The 23117-nt window shown below is 41.2% G+C and overlaps 1 protein-coding gene across 1 annotated transcript in view; it reads left to right on the forward strand.

The window, feature by feature from the left end:
* The window catches only part of JAZF1 (JAZF zinc finger 1), a 323480-nt gene that overhangs the window by 165102 nt on the left and 135261 nt on the right, over nt 1–23117 (forward strand). The window contains exon 2 of the mRNA XM_043463327.1: nt 13957–14029. Within this exon, the coding sequence (XP_043319262.1) occupies nt 13957–14029 (73 nt within the window). The remainder of the gene's footprint in view (nt 1–13956; nt 14030–23117) is intronic.

Raw genomic sequence — 23117 nt, forward strand, 5'->3', positions numbered from 1 at the left:
CTCTTTTACCACTAGCAGCACCAGCTAAGTTCTCACTGCTACTTAAGAACAATTGATCGTTCACAAATGTAGTCCAGTGGTGTAAACACTAAATGCTTTCAGACCTGACTACCTGCAGTAATAACAGGTATAGTTTATTAAGTATTGACCATGTAGCAGCCACTACGAGCTCTGTGCCACTTGTCTCTTAATCCTCATAATAATCTCATAACATGTAGGAACTATGAATCACTGCTTTTCGTGTCAAAAAACTGAGACTTAGGCTGAGAAACTTGCGCAGGTCACAGAGTTAAGTAGCCGACTGTGCCCATGATTATTATATTGCCTGGCTACAGAAATGAAAGCCTTGGAGGAAAAAAAAAAAAAAAAGCAACAGGAAGTCTGGAGTTGCTTCCCAGACGGTCTTCCACAGAAGCCAAGAATTCCAGGGGCCATCTGCCATGTGCCAGCGCCTTCCAGGCCCAGATTCACACCATCAGTGAGACTGATCTGTGGACAGCCCAGTATGTGCCCCTCCTCATTAGCAAGTAGGAGTGCACAACCCACGCAGATCGGGGAGGAATGAATCCCCGACATCTGTACGACCTTTGTGGCCCTGGAGCCTGCACACCGTGTTCCTGGCTGCTATCTGGGCACAGAGACGCCGTGAGGGATCCCGGAGCCTGCCAGGCAGAGCTTTGCAGATCAGCCATCCACCCCAGTGAACTGTAACTGATGTGGGCCCTCATGTTTGATGGCTTTCAGGCAGAACAGCCAGGTCACTCCAAGTTCAGATGTTCAGTTGTTTCTCTCTCTGCCTTTTTTTTTTTTTTTTTAAGCAGTGATTCTGCCTCTGCTTCCCTGGGAGACGAGAAATAATAAGGGTGATTCCTTTTGCCAAATCCTTAACTGGCTTCCAAAATGCACAACGATTATGCCTGGTTATGACCTGATTTCTAAGTGAGGTGAATAATAACAGCAAGAAAAACAGCACTGGTTGGGGCCAATGTGAATGACAGAAAATTCTGAGCCATAGAATACTTCAAGGAATGCAGTCTTACTATTTTAGGAATATACTGTGAAGAAAATCAGTGACCAAAAATAAAAGGTTGTGGAGGAGGGGATGCGGGAGTTCCCAGTAAGAGGGCTTGCCAGAACACTCTTATTGAGTAGATAAAAATTGCTCACAATTCCAGGACTGTTGGTGTTTGGTTGGTTGTAATTTGCTTTTAAAGATACGTGGTACTAATAGTCAACATAATCATTAAGCTTAACACTTTCTTTATAAAAATTAAAGATTGAGGTGGGGGTGGTGAAGACCTGAGCCTTAAGTCAAGTCTGAATTCAGACTTGGATTTATTTATAAAACTTTTTAATTATTTTCAATAAATCATTTACAGTTTTACAATTGTCTTTTTAGTTTGGGGGGAAAATGCAAACTGATTTAATGACTTTCTAAACCAGATCTTCATCCCTTTTCTGATTGCATGTTAGAATTTTTGGAGATTGGTTTTAGGCATCAGAATTTTTTAAAGCTGCCCAGGTGATACTAGTGAGCAGTTCTAGTTGAGAAAGAATCACTGGTCTCTAGGTACTTGGTGGCATAGAAATGACTGAAACCATATGAGACAGATTTGCTTATAGGACCCATAAGCCTCACATCTTCAGATTCAGCACAAGGGTTTCTTCTCTGCTTGGAAAAACCTATTCCAAGTGGCTAACCTCTCTTTATTCCTGCCTTTTCTCGAAGTCCTACCAAGTATTTAAATCATGAGACATATGTAAGCAAGGAGTGATTTCTACACTTAAGCAGATAGTCAGGTTGTTTTTTTTTTTTTTTTACATCGGCCCATTTTTATTATAGATCAGTGTAAGGCATCCCTCAGAGTCTGGTGTACATGAGAAATGGGACCTTGATCGGTGACTGAAGGGCCTTCAGTCCCTAGCATGCAAGACTTGACAGATATTTGGCCTCATGTAAATATCAGTTGTTAATGTTAATTATTATAATCTTGATTTTGTGTTTTCCTAATCAGAGCTTATGTCCTTATCTACTTTTTCTTCTCTGGAATCCAAGTTTGCCCTGAATTTGTATTTTGGTCAGGGGATAAGGAAGGAACTTCCCTGAGGTGAAGATGAGAGGGATGTCATAGTGCATGTAGGTTTCAGGTAAATGTAATTCATGATGTCAGAGCTGCCCTTTAAAGAAATGGAAAAAAAAAAAAAATTTGGCAGGTGGGGGTGGAATGGGTTACAGGGAAAAAAAGGAACAAATGGGAACAGATCTGCATTAATAAATATTCAGACTGAGTCACACTCTTATGTCAGTGTTTGTAGGTGATGTTATTACATGTAGTATTGGGTGATGGAAGTTGTGCACACTCTCATTTTTCACTTTAATTGCTTGCCTGAAAAGATCCTGACAGCTTCAAAGGTTACTGCTGGTTGCATTGTTCATAACTCAGAAGTAATATGCATGTGCAATTTGCTTCATTATTGCCCACTAATAACCAACTCTAGAGAAAGTCCTAAAGCCACCAGAGGAGCCATAATTTGACATGATGGTTTTCCCTTCTTCTTTTTCCCATTCTTTTAATTATCCCAGGTTAAGAGTGAGTCACAGATGGTTTGATGATGTGAGTGTGATTTTACTCTGATTTTGTTTTCATCAGCTGGTATGTTAATTTTTTTTGTTTTGTTTTGTTTTGTTTTGTTTTCAGGAACATTGGTTTGGTTGTGTTTTTTTTTTTTTAATTTTTTTATTAGTTGGAGGCTAATTACTTCACAACATTTCAGTGGGTTTTGTCATACATTGATATGAATCAGCCATAGATTTACACTTATTCCCCATCCCGATCCCCCCTCCCATCTCCCTCTCCACCCGATTCCTCTGGGTCTTCCCAGTGCACCAGGCCGGAGCACTTGTCTCATGCATCCCACCTGGGCTGGTGATCTGTTTCACCATAGATAGTATACATGCTGTTCTTTTGAAACATCCCACCCTCACCTTCTCCCACAGAGTTCAAAAGTCTGTTCTGTATTTCTGTGTCTCTTTTTCTGTTTTGCATATAGGGTTATCGTTACCATCTTTCTAAATTCCATACATATGTGTTAGTATGCTGTAATGTTCTTTATCTTTCTGGCTTACTTCACTCTGTATAATGGTATGTTAATTTTTAAAGAGAATTTTTTAAGAATCTTAAAAAAAAAAAAAAAAAGGCAAGACATAAAATATTACATAGTTCAGATTAGAACTTTAAGTCCCAACAAAATAAACCAGCATTCCAGCTATTTTGTTCAGATTTGGTTTGGCTTCATGTAACTGGAAAACCCTACATAGCAGTGCCTTAAGCGGAAGAGTTTATTTCTTTCACTTTCAGGAAGTCTGGAGGGGGTCAGAGTGGTGGTTGGCCTCATGGGATTAGGGATCCAGGCTCCTATTATGTTGCTTAGCCATGTATGACTTCTATTCCCCAAATTATTTCATATCCAGATTAGATGCAGAAGGGGAAAATACCCCAAAGAAAGGCTCGTGACTTTAAAGGGGCTTCCCAGAAGTCTTAAATCTTATTAACAAGGCCTTAGTCATAGAGCTGCACCTGGCTCAAGGAATGCTGGGAAATGTAGTCTTTATACCAGTCAGCCATATTCCTAAGCATTATGAAGGAAGAAGGGGCTTCCGTGGTGGGCTCAGATGGTGAAGAATCTGCCTGCAATACAGGAAACCTGGGGAAGATCCCTGGGTGGGGAAGATCCCCTGGAGAAGGGAATACCTACCCACTCCAGTATTCTTGCCTGAAGAATTTCATGGACGGAGGAGCTTAGTAGGCTACAGTCCATGGGGTCACAGAGAGTCAGACACGACTGAGTGACTAACACTTTCACTTTTTTCATGAAGGAAAAAGGGAAAAATAACTACTTGATGGTAGCCAGCAATATCAACTACATTATATGAATGATGAATTCTCAGATTTTCTGTGTATCATAATACCACTGACTATAAAATGAAGGTAATCCACAACACTGCAGAATTTGATTTCAAAATATTCTATGGGCTAAAGAACCAACTAGTTCAGTTCAGTTCAGTCGCTCAGTCGTGTCTGACTCTTTGCGACCCCATGAATTGCAGCACGCCAGGCCTCCCTGTCCATTACCAACTCCCGGAGTCTACCCAAAACCACACCCATCAAGTCGGTGATACCATCCAGCCATCTCATCTTCTTGTCATCCCCTTCTCCTCCTGCCTGCAATCCCTCCCAGCATCAGGGTCTTTTCCAATGAGTCAACTCTTCACATGAGGTGGCCAAAGTACTGGAGTTTCAGCTTCAGCATCAGTCCTTCCAATGAACACCCAGGACTGATCTCCTTTAGGGTGGACTGGTTGGATCTCCTTGCAGTCCAGGGGACTCTCAAGAGTCTTCTCCAACACCACAGTTCAAAAGCATCAATTTTTTGGCGCTCAGCTTTCTTCACAGTCCAACCCTCACATCCATGCATGACCACTGGAAAAACCATAGCCTTGACCAGACGGACCTTTGTTGGCAAAGTAATGTCTCTGCTTTTTAATATGCTATCTAGGTTGGTCATAACTTTCCTCCAAGGAGTAAGTGTCTTTTAATTTCATGGCTGCAGTCACCATCTGCAGTGATTTTGGAGCCCCCAAAAATAAAGTCTGACACTGTTTCCACTGTCTCCGCATCTATTTCCCATGAGGTGATGGGACCAGATGCCATGATGTTAGTTTTCTGAATGTTGAGCTTTCAGCCAACTTTTTCACTCTCCTCTTTCACTTTCATCAAGAGGCTCTTTAGTTCCTCTTCACTTTCTGCCATAAGGGTGGTGTCATCTGCATATCTGAGGTTATTGATATTTCTCCCGGCAATCTTGATGCCCGCTTGTGCTTCATCCAGCCCAGCGTTTCTTATGATGTACTCTGCATAGAAGTTAAATAAGCAGGGTGACAATATACAGCCTTGACCTACTCCTTTTCCTATTTGGAACCAGTCTTTTGTTCCATGTCCAGTTCGAACTGTTGCTTCCTGACCTGCAAACAGGTTTCTCAAGAGGCAGGTCAGGTGGTCTGGTATTCCCATCTCTTTCAGAATTTTCCACAGTTTATTGTGATCCACACAGTCGAAGGCTTTGGCTTAGTCAATAAGGCAGAAATAGATGTTTTTCTGGAACTCTCTTGCTTTTTTGATGATCCAGCAGATATTGGCAATTTGATCTCTTGTTTCTCTGCCTTTTCTAAAACCAGCTTGAACATCTGGGAGTTCACGGTTCACGTATTGCTGAAGCCTGGCTTGGAGAATTTTGAGCATTACTCTACTAGCGTGTGAGATGAGTGCAATTGTGCGATAGTTTGAGCATTCTTTGGGATTGCCTTTCTTAGGGATTGGAATGAAAACTGACCTTTTCCAGTCCTGTGGCCACTGCTGAGTTTTCCAAATTTGCTCGCATGCTAGTAGCTACACCTAACACATTGTTTATTTAAGCCTCATGCAAAAGTACTATCCTTATCAAAATTGTAGATGAAAAAAAAACTAAGACTTAAAGAGGTTACATAGCTAGTATTGAAAGGCAGCATTTTGACTTGTTTGGGGGAGTTGCATTATAATTCTTGGCAATACCAAGAAGTGGGAGTAGGGATTCCCGTGGGAGGATAATTACAATAGTGAGCCTTAGAGACTTGGGTACCAGATCATTTAAAACACTGAACTCGGAGTCTGTTTCAATTCAGGTCTCTTTTTGTCCCAATCTTTCATATTCACTCCCTTGTGAAGTTTACCAATTACTTGGTTTCAGATGCAGTGCAGCCTCTGGCTTTTCTTTATCCCTGGTGGAATTCTACTAGGTGTACTAGGTCCTCAATCAGTACTCTCTCTTCTTCCTCAGTCAGTACTGTCTGATGAATTGGCTGAGTTAATGTGATAACCAAGTTTTGGCTCAGGATGGCCAGGTTTTTGCTGTATATCGTCGTTTGGTTTGTGGTAAATGGTCTGCTTCCAGTGCCTGCTGGAATGTGGCATTTTGGTGGGAATCTCCAGTGCTGCAGTCCCTATCTGTGTCCTGAGCCCTTTATCTCTTCTTCCTTTGAGTCGTCTTGCTTCTGCAAAATGTCTGCCCACACATCAGAAGCAGACCTCCTTTTCTTGCCTGTCAAACCCTTTTCATTTTCTAGTTACTTCCTTTTGGTAATGAAGCCATCAACTCTGTACACAAGAAAAAAATTTGTGTATTCCCATTTCTGCTTTCACCAAATCTTATACTTCTTTCTTCCAGTTTTTTCCCCCATCTTCCACACCAGCCCCCAGTTATTTTTCTAAAACATGGAACATATCAGTTTACTCCTTCTAAGGCTCTCTTTTGTTCACAGGATTAAGTGCAGACTTTTGGAGAACATTTTAGACCTTCCAGGACGTGGGCCTGATCTGAATTGCAGGACTCTTCATGCAGAGTTCTAGCCACACCTTCTTGTCCCCATCGCTGCTGGTTTCTGCTGCTGCTCAGGCCATTTTCTGATTCACCATTTTCTCACCTTTTCTGACTGTATATTTAGTTCAAGGCTCGTGTAAAATTTCCTTGCAAGAAGTTTCTCAGATGCTCCCTGGGAATCCTGTTTTGTCTCGCCAGCAGTTAGTATAGTCCTCTAGGTTGGCACAGAATCCCAGTCTGTCTTGGATTATTGTTGACTGTGAATTGTGTGGTCTTTGCTGCTCAGTTGTGAATCTACTGACTTAGAATTTTCCTTATGTAGTTGGTTCATAACGAGAGGTCAGTATGTCTTTCTTCAAATGAATTCAGGTTCTTTGTCTCTGTGAGGAAAGTCCGAGCTCTTGTCAGTCCAAACAACCTGTTGTATCTCTTGTAGCCTTCTAACCAGCCTTTTGATTTAGACCACAGAAAAGAGAAAAACGTCTGGAAGCAAGAGCTCCATCGTCATCATATTCCTAGAGCTCTAACCCAGGGTTTCTCAGTACCTGCACTGTTGGCATCTTAGGCCGGGTAACTCTTTGCTGGGGGGAGGGGAGTGCTGTCCTGTGTGTGCATGGAAGGGATGTTTAGCAGCGTCCTTGGCCTCTGCCCACTAGATACCAGTGGAACCTCCCCCCAGTTGTCTCTAGACCTTGCCAGACATCCCGATAGGGGGTGAGCTGGGGGGGAAATTGCCCACAGTTCTGGACCTCTGTTTTAAAGTATCTCTATAAATATTTTATAACTAATGAATATTGGCTCTTCAGCCGCACTGCCTTCCCATAGTACCCACAGACTTCTCACCTGTGCTTTCTGCTTCAATCTTAATGCCATTTTTGGATCCCCTAACCTCACCTATGAACCACTCCCTATGCCTAGCTCCCTTTCCTTTAAAACCCACCTCAGTTCCTATTCATCAGTGAATCCTTCCCAAATTAGCCCTTTATACCTGCCCTCCATTATTCTGAATTTGGCATTATCTTCTCTGCCTCTGTCCATCTGTGTTTACTGGCATGTATTTTTCATGTCGATATCTCTCTGTACTGGACAGTCACTTAAACGCCTGAGTCTGTTTTCCTTTCCTGTCCATCGAACTCCGTAGTGAAACAGACAGAGCCGGATGCTGCCCTTTGTGTCTTTCGTGTTACGCATGCATGGGGCGTTCATTTGTTTGTTCAGCATATGTTCACTGACTATTTACAGAACACTGGACTTAGGGTTTGTGACCTGTAACATCTGGTCCCTTAAGGAGCTTTTGTTTTGCTGCGGTGCTAAGACAGATTTGCAGATGTGTGTAGCACAGTGCGTGGTAGAGGTAGTATATAGGTCAACACCTTGGAGGATGAGTAGGACTTTTCTTGGGCAAACAATTTTAGGCAGAAGGAGTGGAAGGTCTCTTTATGAACAGCCATTTTCCTTCCACCCTTCAAGAGAGGATTTCAAGAGCATCATTTTCCCTGCCTTATCATTTGTCACTTAGCCTCAGCCACCAGCAACTCGCTTCTCATCCACATATCTGCTTATAGGCTCTTCCCGTGGGCACGAATGGCAAAGAAGCTCCTTTATGGTCTTTTGTATGATGTGCTACTTGGATCAATCATCAGGTTCATTTCTGGGGAAAGCAGACACGTCCATTTGTGTGTAAAAGCATCCAAGCATGTAAGATCAAATGAGACGAAGTTTTGGTCTTACTCCTGTATAGAAGAATTTTATTGTCGTGTAACCCCCCCAGCACCCCAGTCTTCAGGGCTGCTATATACAGATGTACGGGTTGTGGGCTGCATAAGCATTCCTGGCAGCCACGATGGGCTCTGGCAGTCTCTCTTGTCCCAGGTAACAAGGTGGAGAATTCGGTTGAAGAGTGTGGACTTGACAGTGTCATACATATAGGGTTCCACATCTTTCACTCAGGAAAAATAGCTACCACTCTCAAGCAGTCATCAATAGGAGTTTGATGGGTTGGTGAAGAGTTAGAAAGCACTCTGGTCCAAACGGTCTATTTCTAATAACTTTAGCCTTCTGGCCATGTCGGAAACTTTAAAGTCTGCAGTTTGCTGTGTTTGTTTATAGATCAGGCTCCTGGAGCATTGTCCAAATGGTTCTTAATTTAATAATGTTTATTCATTCACTTGTGGAGGAAAACTCAGGCTACAAATGGGAACATGGATGCTTTTTTAATAGATGGTGTTACTATACTGCACAATGTCCCCAACTTTGAGATATTTAACTCATAAAGTTTACAGCAACACTTAACTGCATCTGGATTTCACATTGAATTTGGAAAGGCAAGAATCTCACTGTAATTTGCACTGACTGCCCTGTAATGGAAATTATGGCTTGGGAAAAGTTTCAAATGACGTGTCTATAAACGAAAGAAAAGTTGATCCATTCAAAGGCTGGTTATGGGCAATTGTAGGATTATTTTATTTTTATTTTTGGAAGGACTATTGCCAGCAAGAAACATTTATTTCAGCAGCTGAAATAAACTAGCTGTGAATTAAACGTTGGTCTTTGTAAATTGTTGGTTCATCAAAATTCAGTCCTAAAAGTGGATTGAAAAGTTGTAACAGAACTTTGCCATGCTTTTAAGAGCTATAAAGATTGTATGGAGGCCAGTGTTACAACTGGATGGTAGCAACGAGTTGACTTCAGAGGATGAGCAGCCTTTTAAATGGTCAGAATATGGCCTAATGGTTCTGCGGATGCAGGGCTTCTGGTCCTAGCCGCGCTGTTAACTGAGTTTGTGTAAATAGGCTTGTCACTTAACTTTCCAAGCCTCAATTTGTCTGCTCCTTTACTCCTGTCTCCGACCATTTATTTATTTTGGTATCTCCCATTCATGTTCAAGACTTAGCCTCCGATGTCTAATGACCCTTCCTTGACTGCTCTTGGCTCCTATTTAAGACACCAAGGTAATAAAAAGCTGATGGGAGGCTCTGGATAGAAGCGTGGATGAAGTTTGTTGACTTATCTGCAGGGAAATCACTTAATCAGGGAATCGCCAGATGTCAGCATCTGGCCATCTCATCTCTGCGCCCACTTAGCTTAATCAAGAGGGGAACCCTCCCGCCTGGCTGCCAGCATTCTGAAGACCAGTGAAGTAGGTGTATTTCTACTTTCGTCTCCTTATTTTCAGCCCTGTGTTCTCCCCACTCTGCCTTGGTCTCCGCTGTGTTTGGTTTCCTGGCTCTCTGTCTGTGAATAATCACCCTTTTAAACAATTCTCCTGTTTTCAGCCCTGACCTTCCCCTTCCTTGCCTTTGGCAGCACCTGGCACCTCCAAGTCCAGGGCCTCTCGGGCTTCGACAGGGGGCTCCCTGGCTCATGTGTCTCCCCTGCTGTGGGCACTTGAGATTGTGGCTTTCTCTGTACTCCCTAGGTCACTCGCACTCCCGTATGAGCTTTCCATCTTTCAAAACACTGGTTGAAATCACTTGTCTGCTGACGTTGCCTCTTTTTTTTTTTTTTTTCTATCCCTGGAGAATTTGTAATTCCTTTATTTCTTCCTTAGTGGAGCTTTGGATATGGGCTTCCCAGGTGGTGCCAGTAGTAAAGAGTCTGCCTGTCAATGCAGAAGATGTAGGTTCAATCCCTGGGTCGGGAAGATCCCCTAGAGTAGGAAATGGTAACCCACTCCAGTGTTCTTTCCTGGAAAATGACAGAGGAGCTTGGAGGGCTGTAGTCCATGGGGTCCCAAAGAGTTGAACATGACTGAACATGCATGCACGAGACCTTGGCTGGTGAAGGAAATAGATGCCTTTGATCCACCTGCCACATTTGACCAAAAGTCTTCAATTTTTCACATCATAAAATTCGTATGTCCATTTACTAATGATTATGCATCATCTCCTACATGCCTGGCCCTGAACTGAGTGCTGGAGAGAGCAAGGAAGTTGAGGTGGCTCGCCTCTGAGAAGCATGGGAAGCAGAAAGGATAGGCCCAGAGTCTGTGGTGTGGCGACCCAGAACAAGAACAATCCTGGGGAAGAGGTGGTGCAGAGAAAGGCAGAGGGATGCGGTGCTCAGCCAGGGATGTTGCGGAAGTCTCTGCAGCTTTCTGAGTTCAGCTGTTAGGGGGAGACTGAGAACAGACCGTGCCCATTAACTGTTACCAAGTGAGTCCACAGAACAGTGGTATTTCCATCCAGACCTTCAGTATCCCTCATCTGGCTGGGTGGGCCTTTGCCTCTCCAGGGTCTTATCTTCAGGGGTTGCCTTCCTTCCCACCCACATCGTCTCAGGCCTCCCACTGTTGCCCTCCACACCGAGCACAGAGCCCAGTGTTTCGAGGATATAGAATTTGAGGAAGGCCTTCTTGAGGGTGTGATATCCTGTCTCCTCCTCACTCCTGCCTCCCAGCCTACAAGTAGCTCATTGCCGAGAGAGGCTTCGTTAATCTGCTGAGAGACAGTATGGCTGGGTTTTTACTTTCTTACGTTGGAGATAATTCCAGAGGCATATAAAATCCCAACAATGCAGACTAGCTGAAGCACAGCCAAAGCCCTTGGCCTCATCAGTTAGCCTCTGCTAACTCATGAAACAATCTTGAGTTTTCCTGGAAGTTTGAAGGTAATGCTACCAAAGACTCAACAGGAGCCCCAGATCCAGGTAGTCGGTCACCATGGTTCCCAACACCAGGGACAGCCGTGATGAACACATGCCTCCACTGTTGACCAGGGTGTGCTCTTGGCCCTTCTTCCATCATGTGGGACTCTAGGTTTATCCAGAAGGGTCTGAAGGTTGTCCTTTCCTTATTCCAGCTGTCTGCCTGGATTTTCTCTCCACTGCTTGAGAAGTCATGGGAGGTGGTGCTGTGACATCCGGCCTTTTGGCATGTAATTGCATCTGTAAAGCCACAGGACAGTAGGTCGCATGAGCTACAGCAAGCTCCACTTTGTGGAGCAGTGTGTTCAAGCTGTTACCCCGAAAGAGGAATGGTACAGGAGGCACATTGCCATCCGCTTTAGAGGAATCTGTGTTTTAGAGACTTGGAAGTAAGTCGTTAGGTTTTTATCACTTGGGTATTTTAAAATACATTTTCATATTTGAATTCTCTTAGCCTTCAGTCTGCTTGAAATCTGTGACTCTGCTGGGATGATGTGAGAAAAAAAAAGTCATCTCTTAGTGGTTTCTTGTGTAGCCATGAAAAATTCAAGTATTCCTAGCCCACAGGCCATTTACTGAGGTGGACTTTACCTCTGGGCAGTGACAGGCAGTGTTCAAGGTTCACATTTTCATTGGTACCAAAAGCCAGAGAAATATCTGGGAGAACTGTGTACTGTAGCCACTGTAGTTCATATCACATTTCTTGTTGTAGCAACTTATGCAAAAAAAAAAATCTTATCAGTGTGGCACATGGTTTGAGGATGTTCTTGGTACAGTCAGTCATCATCTCCAGTGGCTAGAGTTACTCTTCTCCAGGTCATTCTACTAAATGACGTCCTGCCTTCGGGAGAAGGACATCGTCATCCTGCTGTGAACACCCTATACCCTTGTCACTCTAACGCTCCTGTGGAGAGTTTTCAGCATTAGGCAGTTCCTTTTCTGTCAGGGAGGGAGAAATAATGAAGGCAGCTATTATACTTTTACTGAATGTGGAAGGCTCCCTGGTGTAATTAAATCCGTAAAATGGTGAGTCATGATCACCACGCACCAGTCAGCCAGGAAGCGGGTGAAGGAGCTGATGTTTATTCTCGACTGGCCCCTGATGCTTTTCCTCCAGTGGCATGCATGCAGACTTCTACTGACTGTGGGTACCAAGTACCTAATTTCGTTTTAAGAATGTGAAGATTTCATGGATGTCCTACACCTAGGGACACATTAATCTGAGAAAGATGGCTCAGGCCTGGTGGACATCTGTCCAGAGGTTCTACTTCCTTGTTGGTTATGGAGTCTGCATTCCAGAAAAACAGGAGAATCCTGCCTGAGGTGCTTGCAGATAGTGGTGGTGGTGTTGTTGTTGTTGTTATGGAGAGGTATTTGGAAGCTTCTGGATGTCCTTTTTTTTCACCACTCATAATTTGAGGCTATGTGAGCATACATTTAGCCTAGGGTTTTAAAAGATGGTGGAATAAGCTCATAAGACAGTATTTCTGTAGGTCCAGTGATGTGCAGACAGCCTCAGTTGCGTATGTAATCATTGTAGGAGGCAGAGGAAATGCTGAATTACTGATCTGTTCTCACTTGCGCTGCCAAAAACCTCAAGACCCGACTTGATGGAGCCATTCAGAGAACCTTTGTCTCTTGTTTCAGAATTTGGCTTTCATGGACTTGCCATGGCAGAGACCCAGGAAGCAGGATTTCTGAATAGTGTGTCTCTGAAATTTCTTGGCATAGGAAAAACAATAAAGTGAACATGAGATTCTTAACTTTAACACCAAGAATAAAATTGCCACTACTGTCTGGTTTTAGTCTGGGAGTGGGAAGCGTTTGTAAATTGATTTTGATGCTGTCATTTTTGCCACCCTTGCTCTGTGCCACTGTGTCTGCATCCTCTACCCCCATCACCTGTTACCACACTTTGAAGTCAGCATGTGTATCTTACAGCCACCACGTGCAGTAAACACTTTCTGTACAAAGGTGCTGGAAACGGCATCTGTCATTACATCAAAGAAGGTGTTATTGCTGAATGCAGCTGGAAGAGTTCTAATAATGAGATGGTTTTAAGCGAGGTTGTAATGAAAAGAAATCTGTGTGAAATGTCTGAACGTTTTTCTAAAAAAACAAAAATGTGTTCAGTTTCTTTATAGTTTTACTATAGAAACACTGTTTTTGTGTATATTTAGCTCAATCAGTTCTTTACATGAGAAACCTGAGAATATATTTATAGTTGTAAAAGTGCATTTTTATGTTGTGTTGGAGAAACACCATTAGAGAAGGTTGCTATGGTTTTGAATTCTGTCTCTTCAAGGAGGAAAAAAACCCTCTGATGAATGTGATGTTTGTGGATTCTGAACCAGCATGAGAATTTCTGATCAAGAGTCTAGAAAAGTTATAATAAACTCATTATACAATTAAGAAGGAGAAGCGTTGTCCTCTAGAATGTGAACCCAAACCTGGAAAAGTGTTCAGGGAATATGAACAATACTCAGTAGATTTTCAAATTGATGGAGCTCTCCAACGGCAACTAATTTGTTCCAGCATTGAAGTGAGCATAATTAACAGAGACTTTCTTTCTTAGGCCGATTAACCGCCAAAAACCATGCCAACATTGTAACTGTAAGCAGTGAAAACCAATATTTATGAGGGGGATTGTGCAGGAGTTTGTGTGACAGATGGACATTTTATCACTGTTGATGTTTGGAATTCTCTTGAAAAGTAATGCAATATCTTGTTATTTATAAATGAATGAACAAATGATTATGTTTTGCTGACTGAGGTTTCTTTAAAATGTAGTCTACTAAATTAATCTTTTTCTCCATTTAGCCTCTGTTACGTTAGGTTAGGTAGCCTCATATATTCTGATGCGAAAGCTGAAAAATCATAATTGTGTTTTTATTTCAGATACAGATCCACGTGTTTTAGAAAAACAAGAATTACAGCAGCCAACCTATGTTGCCCTCAGTTACATTAATAGGTAAGCCATTTTCAGAATTTATAGCAACCTCATATCTGCCACGTTTATTTTTCAAAGGTATCTTTTTAACAGGGTAGGAAAAATGTTTTCAGTCTTCAAATATTTACAGGAGATTATTTAAAATCAACCTTTATATGGAATTTTCTTGTTTCTCTGTTGGGGAGAGGCAGGTTGTAGTTCTCTGTTCATGTGGTGGAAAACATGAGTGATTTATAAGCTCATTCTGGAAGTATTTTGTATGCAGAGTTAGAGTACGCTCTTTCGACTTCATAGGGCAGTTTGGGAGATTAATGGATTTATGTGAGTGAAACTTTAAAACCTGGGGTAAAGAGGTGCTGTATGAATTCAGAACATTGTTGGAATATCAGAATATATCGGGATATAACAAATTGAAATAACTTAATATCAAAGTTACATAGCAGCAACTCCTTTTAGGAAAAACGTTTTCAACTGACTCCTCTGTGTCCAGTCACATGAGTTTTTACTGAAACTGAACATGTGAGCACGACCTCGGAGAACTATTAGAACTTGATATATCGGGTCTAAAAGAGGACTTGGTGTTTCAGCTAACTCAAATAATTAAGGAGACAGGAATTTTTGAAGAGAACCTGAAATCAACTTATGTTAAGACAACACCCCCCCGCCCAACCTCCCAAGAGAAAAAGGCAAAGTAAACCTAGCATTGAAGTGAATTTTTAAGGAGAATGAAAAAATCTCTGCCCATAATTCAGTGCTTCAATCTCTATTGACTGTCCCTTTTTTATATAAGGCAGAGTGTTTCTGGTTTCTTGGTGCCAAATCCTTGGTTCAGGATCTGAGGTAGAAAGCTGGGAATGAATTATCTGTACTGCTTCATTTTAATGCCTCTTTAGTAAATTAATTATTTAAACGTTGTGTGGAGAGGGCTTTGAATTGGAGTCGCCGTGCTCACTTTAAAGTTCTCTGATGAAGCATGCTTTCTAAAGAATTCATTAATGTAAACATCTATTTGCATGTCCTCTTGGGGTTTCCTACTTATCAGTCTGTTCTGAAACTGAGATAAAATAGCTGCAGTTTTTCAGTACCCATAACTTTTGGGATGTTTTAAGTGGAACACCTTCAAAGTCACATTAGATACAAATATATAAAGATGTATGTGCTTTTCTGGATTTCTCACAAACCTGTGTTTCCTGAGGTTAGCATGTGTTTTGAAAAGATTTTAGTTTCTAAATTCTAAAGTGTACATTAGAATTATGTGACTGGAATGTATGTAAAATAACCTAGTAATATTGAGGAACAGGATAAATAGTCTTATAAGTTAATAAGTTAATTATGGTATTGAACAGTATTTTTTAATAGCATGGCTATTGTGTTTTGGGTACAATATGTTATCTCTGTATGTACAAAGGTGTGTGCTACTAAGCCTTATTCTAATGAGAGTCTATGAGATTTTCACATTCATTCTTCCTGTTTGTATCATCAGCCAGGTTGGCAACACGGATCTGCTGATCACACAGGTGTTATACTCACTAAAGGAATAAATAATCTGCTGGGTGTGATTTCAGTGAAGGTGAAGAGCAGAAACAAGGGCCTCAGACAAAAAATCCACCAGAGAATTTGAATTGAGTATGATAGTTAAGCATTAACTGTGCAGTAGAATGTGCTTAAATCCAAGAGAGCCAGGATGTAATCAGTGGGTGTGAACTTTCTGAGATGAGTCTTCTGGGAGAAAATGAGTCATTAAAAAAAAAAAAGAAAACCCCTTTATACATATATGCAATGGAATATTACTCGTCCATTAAATAGAATGAAATAATATCATTTGCAGCAACATGGATGGACCTAAAGAGTGTCATACTGAGTGAAGTAAGTCAGACAGAGGAGAAATATTGTATGACATCCCTTATATGTGGAATCTAAAAAAGAAATGATACAAATGAGACTCACAGACTTAGAAATTGAACTTGCAGTTTGGGGGGTGGGGGCATAGAGAATGATAGGTTTGGGCTGGGCATATACACACTGCTCCATTTAAAATGGGTTATCAGCAGGTACCTGCTGTGTAGCACATGGAACTCTGCTCAGTGTTATGTAGCAGCCTGGGTGAGAGGGGAGTTTGGGGGAGTGTGGTAGAGTCACTTTCCTGTTCATCTGAAACTGGCATGATATTGTTAATCAGCTGGACCCCAGTTTTGCTGTTGTTCAGTTGCTCAGTCATGTCCGACTCTTTGTGACCCCATGGACTGCAGCACCCCAGGTTTCCCTGTCCTTCACCATCTCCCGGAGCTTGCTCAAACTCATGTCCATTGAGTCGGTGATGCCATCCAACCATCTCGTCCTCTGTTGTCCCCTTCTCCTCCCACCTTCAATCTTTCCCAGCATCAGGGTCTTTTCTAATGAGTTGGCTCTTCGCATCAGGTGGCCAAAGTATTGGCACTTCAGCTTCATCATTAGTCCTTCCAATGAATATTCAGGGTTGATTTCCTTTAGGACTGACTGATTGGATCTCCTTGCAGTCCAAGGAACTCTCAAGAGCCTTTCCCAACACCACAGTTCAAAAGCAGTATATCTCAATACAAAATAAATCTTTTTTAAAACCTCAACTATTAAATAACCTTTTGTAATTATAGCCATATGGAGGCATTGTAGAAAATTAGAAAATGTAAGCAAACAAAAAAATTTATTTAAATATCACATTTCCCACCACTCAACTAATCACTAGTGGTTACACCTTAGAACACATTTTTCAGCTTGCTTTTTATTTTATTTTTTTTTTTCTTCTTACCCATGGCTGATTCATGTCAATGTATCAGCTTGCTTTTTAAAAATACTACATAATAGCATCTATACTTCAATAAAAATAAATGCATAAATAAACATACAATTTTTAACCAAAAGCTGTACTCACTCTTTTACAGTCTGCTCAGTTTTGTCACTGATCTCTACTTTTTCAGTACATTTGCATCTAGTCTAATAGCCAGATCATATGCAGGTTTCCCCAGATGATCTAAACAAGTCCATTACTGTAGTTTATCTGACCCAGTGTCCAATCCAGCACATCACATTGCACTTGGATGTTTTGCCCCCACAAGTTTCTTTTAATCTGGTACAGTGACTTTTTGAAGAGATGTGCCACCTTCAGGGTTTCCTTTAGATTGTCTCCATGAGGCCATTTGGCAGGTTCCTCTATCTCCTTTATTTGCTATAAGCTGAAAGATCTGGAGAGGATCTGTTGAACTGGACATATCGTTGTATTTAGAGATGTGATACAACAGAGAATTCACCATGTCATGTCCTTGCTGGCAGAGAAGCAGACGTTATGTAAGGGACTGAGACATTTACTCATGATCTTTAAGTCAAGAGAAGATTGTGTTTGGAAGGTAGCCCAGGTTAGTAACGACCCTTCTCACTGGGGATTCCTTTGTGGACAGTGCCACATACATAACATAGGACTGAATACATGGTAGACACTCTAGATATTGGTTTGTAGGTGATAAATAAAAACCTGGTAGGTGAGCAAAGGAGAGTTGCAAGAAGGAAACCAAGCCTGACCTTGGGGCAAAAATATACTGAAAGGACCCTTAAGGGGACTGGATACTCTAAAATTCCTAGAGGAAAACATAGGCAGAACACTCCGTGACATGAATTGCAGTAATATTTTTTTAGATCCATCTCTTAGAGTAATGGAAATAAAAACAAAAATAAAAACTGAGACCTAATTAAACTTAAAAGCTTTTGCACAGCTTTGCACAGCAAAGGAGACCATAAACAAAATGAAAAGACAATGGATGGAATGGGAGAATATATTTGCCAATGATGTGACCGACAAGGGATTAATTTCCAAAATATACAAACAGCTCATACAGCTTAATATTAAAAAGCCAAACAACACAATCAAAAAATGGGCAGAAGATCTGAATAAACATCTCTCCAAAGAAGACATACAGATGGTCTACAGGCACATGAAAAGATGCTCAGTATTGCTAATTATTAGAAAGATGCAAATCAAAACTACAGTGAGGTATCACCCTACACCAGTCAGAATGGCCATCATCAAAAAGTCTATAAATAGTAAGTGTTGGAGAGGGTGTGGAGAAATGGGAACCCTCCTACACTGTTGGTGGTAATGTAAATTGGTGTACCCACTGTGGAGAACTGTATAGAGGTTCCCTAAAAACCAAAAATATAGGTGCCACATGATCCAGCAGTCCCACTCCTGGACATATATTTAGGGAAAACTAATTTAAAAAGAAATGCACCCCAGTGTTCATAGCACCGCTGTTTACAATAGCCAAGACATGGAAGCCACCTAAATGTTCCTCAATTGTTACTCATAATATTAGCCATAAAAAATAATGCTATTTGTAGCAATATAGATTAACCTAGAGATTATCATATTAAGTGAAATAAGTCAGACAAGGACAAATATCATATGATATTGCTTATATGTGAAAATCTTTGTACAGTGAACCTTCACACAATATTGAAAAGCAATTATCCTCCAATTAAAATTTTTTTAAATGGTGCAAATCAACTTATTTATGAAAAAGGCCCACAGACATAGAAAACAAACAAGATTACCAAAGGGAAAATTGAGGGAAGGGGGACAGGGATAAATTAGGAGTTTAAGATTAACAGTATTATATATATAATAATATATGTTATATATAAAATAAACAAGGACCTACTGTATAGCACAGGAAACTATTTCTTATAATAAGCTATAACGGAAAAGAATCTAAAAAAGTGTATATATGTCTCATATGTATGTATAACCAAATCACTTACTGTATAATTGAAACTATCACAACTTTGTAAATCAAAAATCAACTATATTCCAATTTTTAAAATATTGAACTTGGGGAGAAGTCTTAAGGGCTTTCAATACAAAAGGGAAACATACTGAAATTCACATGAAGTCAGGAGAGATTCAAGAGAATAATAAGGGTTAGGTAATATAAAAGCACATCAGCTTGATGGCAATATACTGAATAGTGCTGAATATGGAACAAATGAGGTTTTTTCCGCTTTAACTCAGGGGGAAGTAAAATCTTAATTTTGCTATGCAGTGAAGACAGAAAAAGAATATTTTTCTGCTCATTTATCTATTTATGCAACTCTAATGTTCTTTGGGGCACATCAAAATTGAGTTGAAACTTTCTTTGGCAATAACATTGAATGAAATTGCAGAGTTAGGGTTCCTAAAATGGAGCTAGCTTTTTTGATTAAAAAAAGAGAACTGAGTAGAAATTGGAGAGCCTTTGTTTATACCTATTTTAAATTGCTTTACTCATTTGACCATAATGTGTTGAACAAAACTTTAATTCTTTTAAAAGCTGGTCTATTATAACACCTGAGCAAATTTTAAAATAAAAATAGTTTAATGAGAGAGGAAAATGTAATGAATTAGGGTTGTCAGAGTAGTGCTGTCGGGGGGTGGGGGGAAGATGGATATGAGTTTTAAAGACAGGAAGTTTTATTAATTTTGTGACATGAGGAACAATGACAAGTTCATGTTATAGGAAATCTAATTGCTTAGTCTGTTTAAGATTTATACCCTTGGGGAAAAAAAGGGCAAGAAGAAAAGCTAGATTTTGGATATGAGACAGTATAGAAGAAATAATACTAGAAAGTGCAAACATAACTTTTTATGCCTTTTTATTCCTTGAGCTCTATGCTAAGTGTTTTTCACACTGCTTGTTTCATTTAATCTTCACAGTGACCACATGAAGGTACTGTATGATCTTCATTTTACAGGTTCACCATTTGAGACTCGGATGTTAAGTAACTTGTGTCCCCGGATGCTAGGAAATGGAGTATTGGGTTCAGACCTGCAGTTAGGCTCCAGAACCTGTGTTATTAATGGTTCTACAAATGTCCATGTTGAAATATCAGAGAGGAAGGTAATAGCTTAGAAAACTAAGAGGAGAATTTGGAAAACTGACAAGGAAAAAAAGATTAGGTAGGACAGCTGAGCAGAGGGAATGCAGCAAGACATAAAGATAAGAGTAATTTCTGTGCTATAGACAATAGGTGGGTAGCAGCCTAATCAAATTAAAACAGTAGGAGACAGAAGAAACCAAAAAAATGCTGAGAGAGAGTTAACTAGGGACTCCTAAGGGATGTATTGTTACCAAGAAACTGTCTCCAGTGTGCAGGGCACATGCTGCCCTAGCAGGCTGCAGCTGGAGTGGGAAAGGATGCCTTCGCATCTTAGATTGGGAGAACAGAAAGGGCAGAGCTCCGTGAGGGCACAGGGAACTGTCCCCTACCTCCTCTCACCAGTAGGCAGGTGATGTGCGCCTCAGGGTGAAGTCAGGTATCTCCTTACAAAGGTTGATGAGAAGCCCTGGACCGCATCTGGGTGTTCCCTTCAGGTCATGGTGACGAGATAGCTTATTAACAACTTGTGGCTTCCCAGAAATGGGTAACTGGGATGACTTAAAGATGTAATAACAAACAAGGCTATGGCTGCTAATTACACTATTTTCTCCCCAAAAAGTTTGATTAAAATAATTGAAGTCTCCAAATAAACTTAATTGCTAAAATGTGTGTATCATTTTGGTGTAAACTATAAAGGAATGCTATGCCTAGGCACAAATGGGTACCTTCTTGTCCTTGGTGCTTGTCATTTACTACCTAATAAAAATGTAATATTCTCTCGTTCCTAAACTACAGCTCTACTAGAATTCTCTTTGTTAAGACTCCCTGCGCCATTTGGCACAGTAGTAGTTAGGTTTGACCTCCTCTAAAAATTAATTTTTGTTTAGCTTAGTGTTTGCTATTAAACAGCAAATTCTAAAATAGGGTTCCTAGAGCAGTAATTCCAATGGGTGTTAGCCAGCTCCTCCCTCCCCCTCCCCCCTCCCCCTTACCCCTACCCCTCCCGCACAGACAAAGCTCATTTATTCACAAAAGGGTTCTGTCAATTCATCTGGGGAAATCCTTAGTTAAACAACATAGATTTCTTTACCACAGGTTTTAATCAGATCCTCTTCTACGTTGAGCCTCATTTTAAGTCTCCAGGAGGGATGGTGTAATTTTTATATGTACCTGATCCCAGAGCACTTTTTCTTGAAGCATCTGATGGGACTAGTTCTGCTGTGTGGGGATTCCTAGAGTTCTGTCACTTCCACCTACATCAGCAGCTTCCCCAAGGAACCAGGAAGCCTTTGGTTCAGAACAGCCTGCTGTTCTTTTTCTGATTCAAAATGAAGGACATTGCCACTTCGCTCCTGTTCAGCTGGGGAAAAGGAGGACAAAATCCTGCACCTCTGTGCCAGGTCCATCAACTTCTAGTTTGTGCCCATTTGAGTAGTGATCTATTTGCTTCTGTCAGTCTTCCCAGACATCTAGGTGGCTTCTATTAAAAATGGAGATTTTTTTTGTTTGAAAACAATCCCTGTTTCTCCCCACCCCCATCTCCAATGTCATTCTCCTCTCTGTCTTAGAAATAGAGCAATGTAGTGGTGAACAATATGTGAGCAAGAATGAGACAGATTAGGTTTAAATGCTGTCTGCCTTGCTTGAGCTGTGTGAACAGGTTGGCAAGTCTCAGCCTCTGCGTCCTTAACTCGAATAATACCGTGCTAACTGTGAGTGTGAAATCAGGATGGACAAAGCACATATAGCAGGGCCTGGGACATAGGAAGTGTTGTGTAAGTAATAGGTCTTTGTATTACTCTTTATATTCTGCCCATGCTGAGTCTCCCTTTTTCCTATCATCAGTAATTAGAGGAACAACTGCAGAGGAAGTGTTGTTTTGGAGCAGGGCCAGCACAGTCCCCGCCAGGAAATACGCTCCACGAGGGCAGGGATACTTTCCGTCTCCCGCAGCTGTGTCCCCAGCTCCCAGAACATAGTAGACTCTCAGTAATATGTTTATTAAGTGAATGAATATGAATTTGTATAAGGAACGATAGAGTGAATAAATCATTGATTCTAGGGACACTTCTATGAGACACCAGGAAGCTCTACTTCCCACATGCATTGAGAAGGCTATGTGATAAAAATGGAGTGGAGGATGACTTTTATTCAGCATCCATATGGAGTACAGCGTAAAGTATACTAAACGTTGGCCATCTCTAGTTCTTCCACCGTGAACAACTGGACTGATGGACAAGATGATGGTTTTCAGGCTCGATAGGACAACATCGAGGACAATAGGCAGGACGTTAGGCAGTACAAAGTTGGTTGCTGAGAGAAAAGAAACTTAGAGGTGATCCCCATGGTCATCTGGCTCACTGCAGGACAGCTTCCTTATTGCAGTTGAGTGACCTAGAACCCAAAGAGTGAGAACAGAGTTGGGGCAACTTGAGCGGCTGCAGCCTGTAGTGCAGGGGCCTGGAGATGAGGTATCAGTGCAGAAAGGGGCCACAAAAGTCTGGATGAGGGTCCTTTGTGAGTCCACAGCCAAGGGTGGATATGTTCAGGGTAAGACTGTGTCTTACCAAAGGACAGCAGCTCCAGGAGTGAGAATGGAACATCCACACCAGAGGTCAGGCAGTCCTGCGGGCATTGCATTCTACCCCAGGCAGCATGGAAACAGCAACCTGTTAACCCCCTGGTCTTTTAACTGAGGCATCAGAAAGACTCACATTAGAAATAAGGACTTTGTCCTAGAGTATGACCAGCCCTAGAGACACCCTAACTGCTCCTAAAATCAAGACTTCATAAGCTCTTCAGAGGAGACAGTTTGGAGGTGAGTCCTGAAAAGTTAAAAGAACACTTTGGCCTTTCCATGGCCCTGTTAAAGCATACGTGTAGGCCTATACAAGTTCAGCATGATCAGCCTGAAACTGAGCTACCTGCTAGAATAAAAATCAATAGTCATCATAGAAATTAAGCAGATACAAAATGTCTAATACACAATAAAAAATTACTAGACATGAAAAACATAGGAAAATCTTACCCTTAGACAAGGAAAAAAAAAACAAAAAAGCAGTCAAGAGACACCCTGAGATGGCTCAGATGTTGGATTTAGGAAACAAAGGCATAAAAGCAGTCATTATAAATGTGTTCAAGACCGTAAAGGAAAAATATACTAAATAAGAGGTTGTTTTGAATGAAAACAAAATTAGTCTGGATGCTTTTTTTTTTTTTTTTTTTA

This window comes from Cervus canadensis, chromosome 3 (assembly GCF_019320065.1).
Source record: "Cervus canadensis isolate Bull #8, Minnesota chromosome 3, ASM1932006v1, whole genome shotgun sequence".
Lineage (NCBI taxonomy): Eukaryota > Metazoa > Chordata > Mammalia > Artiodactyla > Cervidae > Cervus > Cervus canadensis.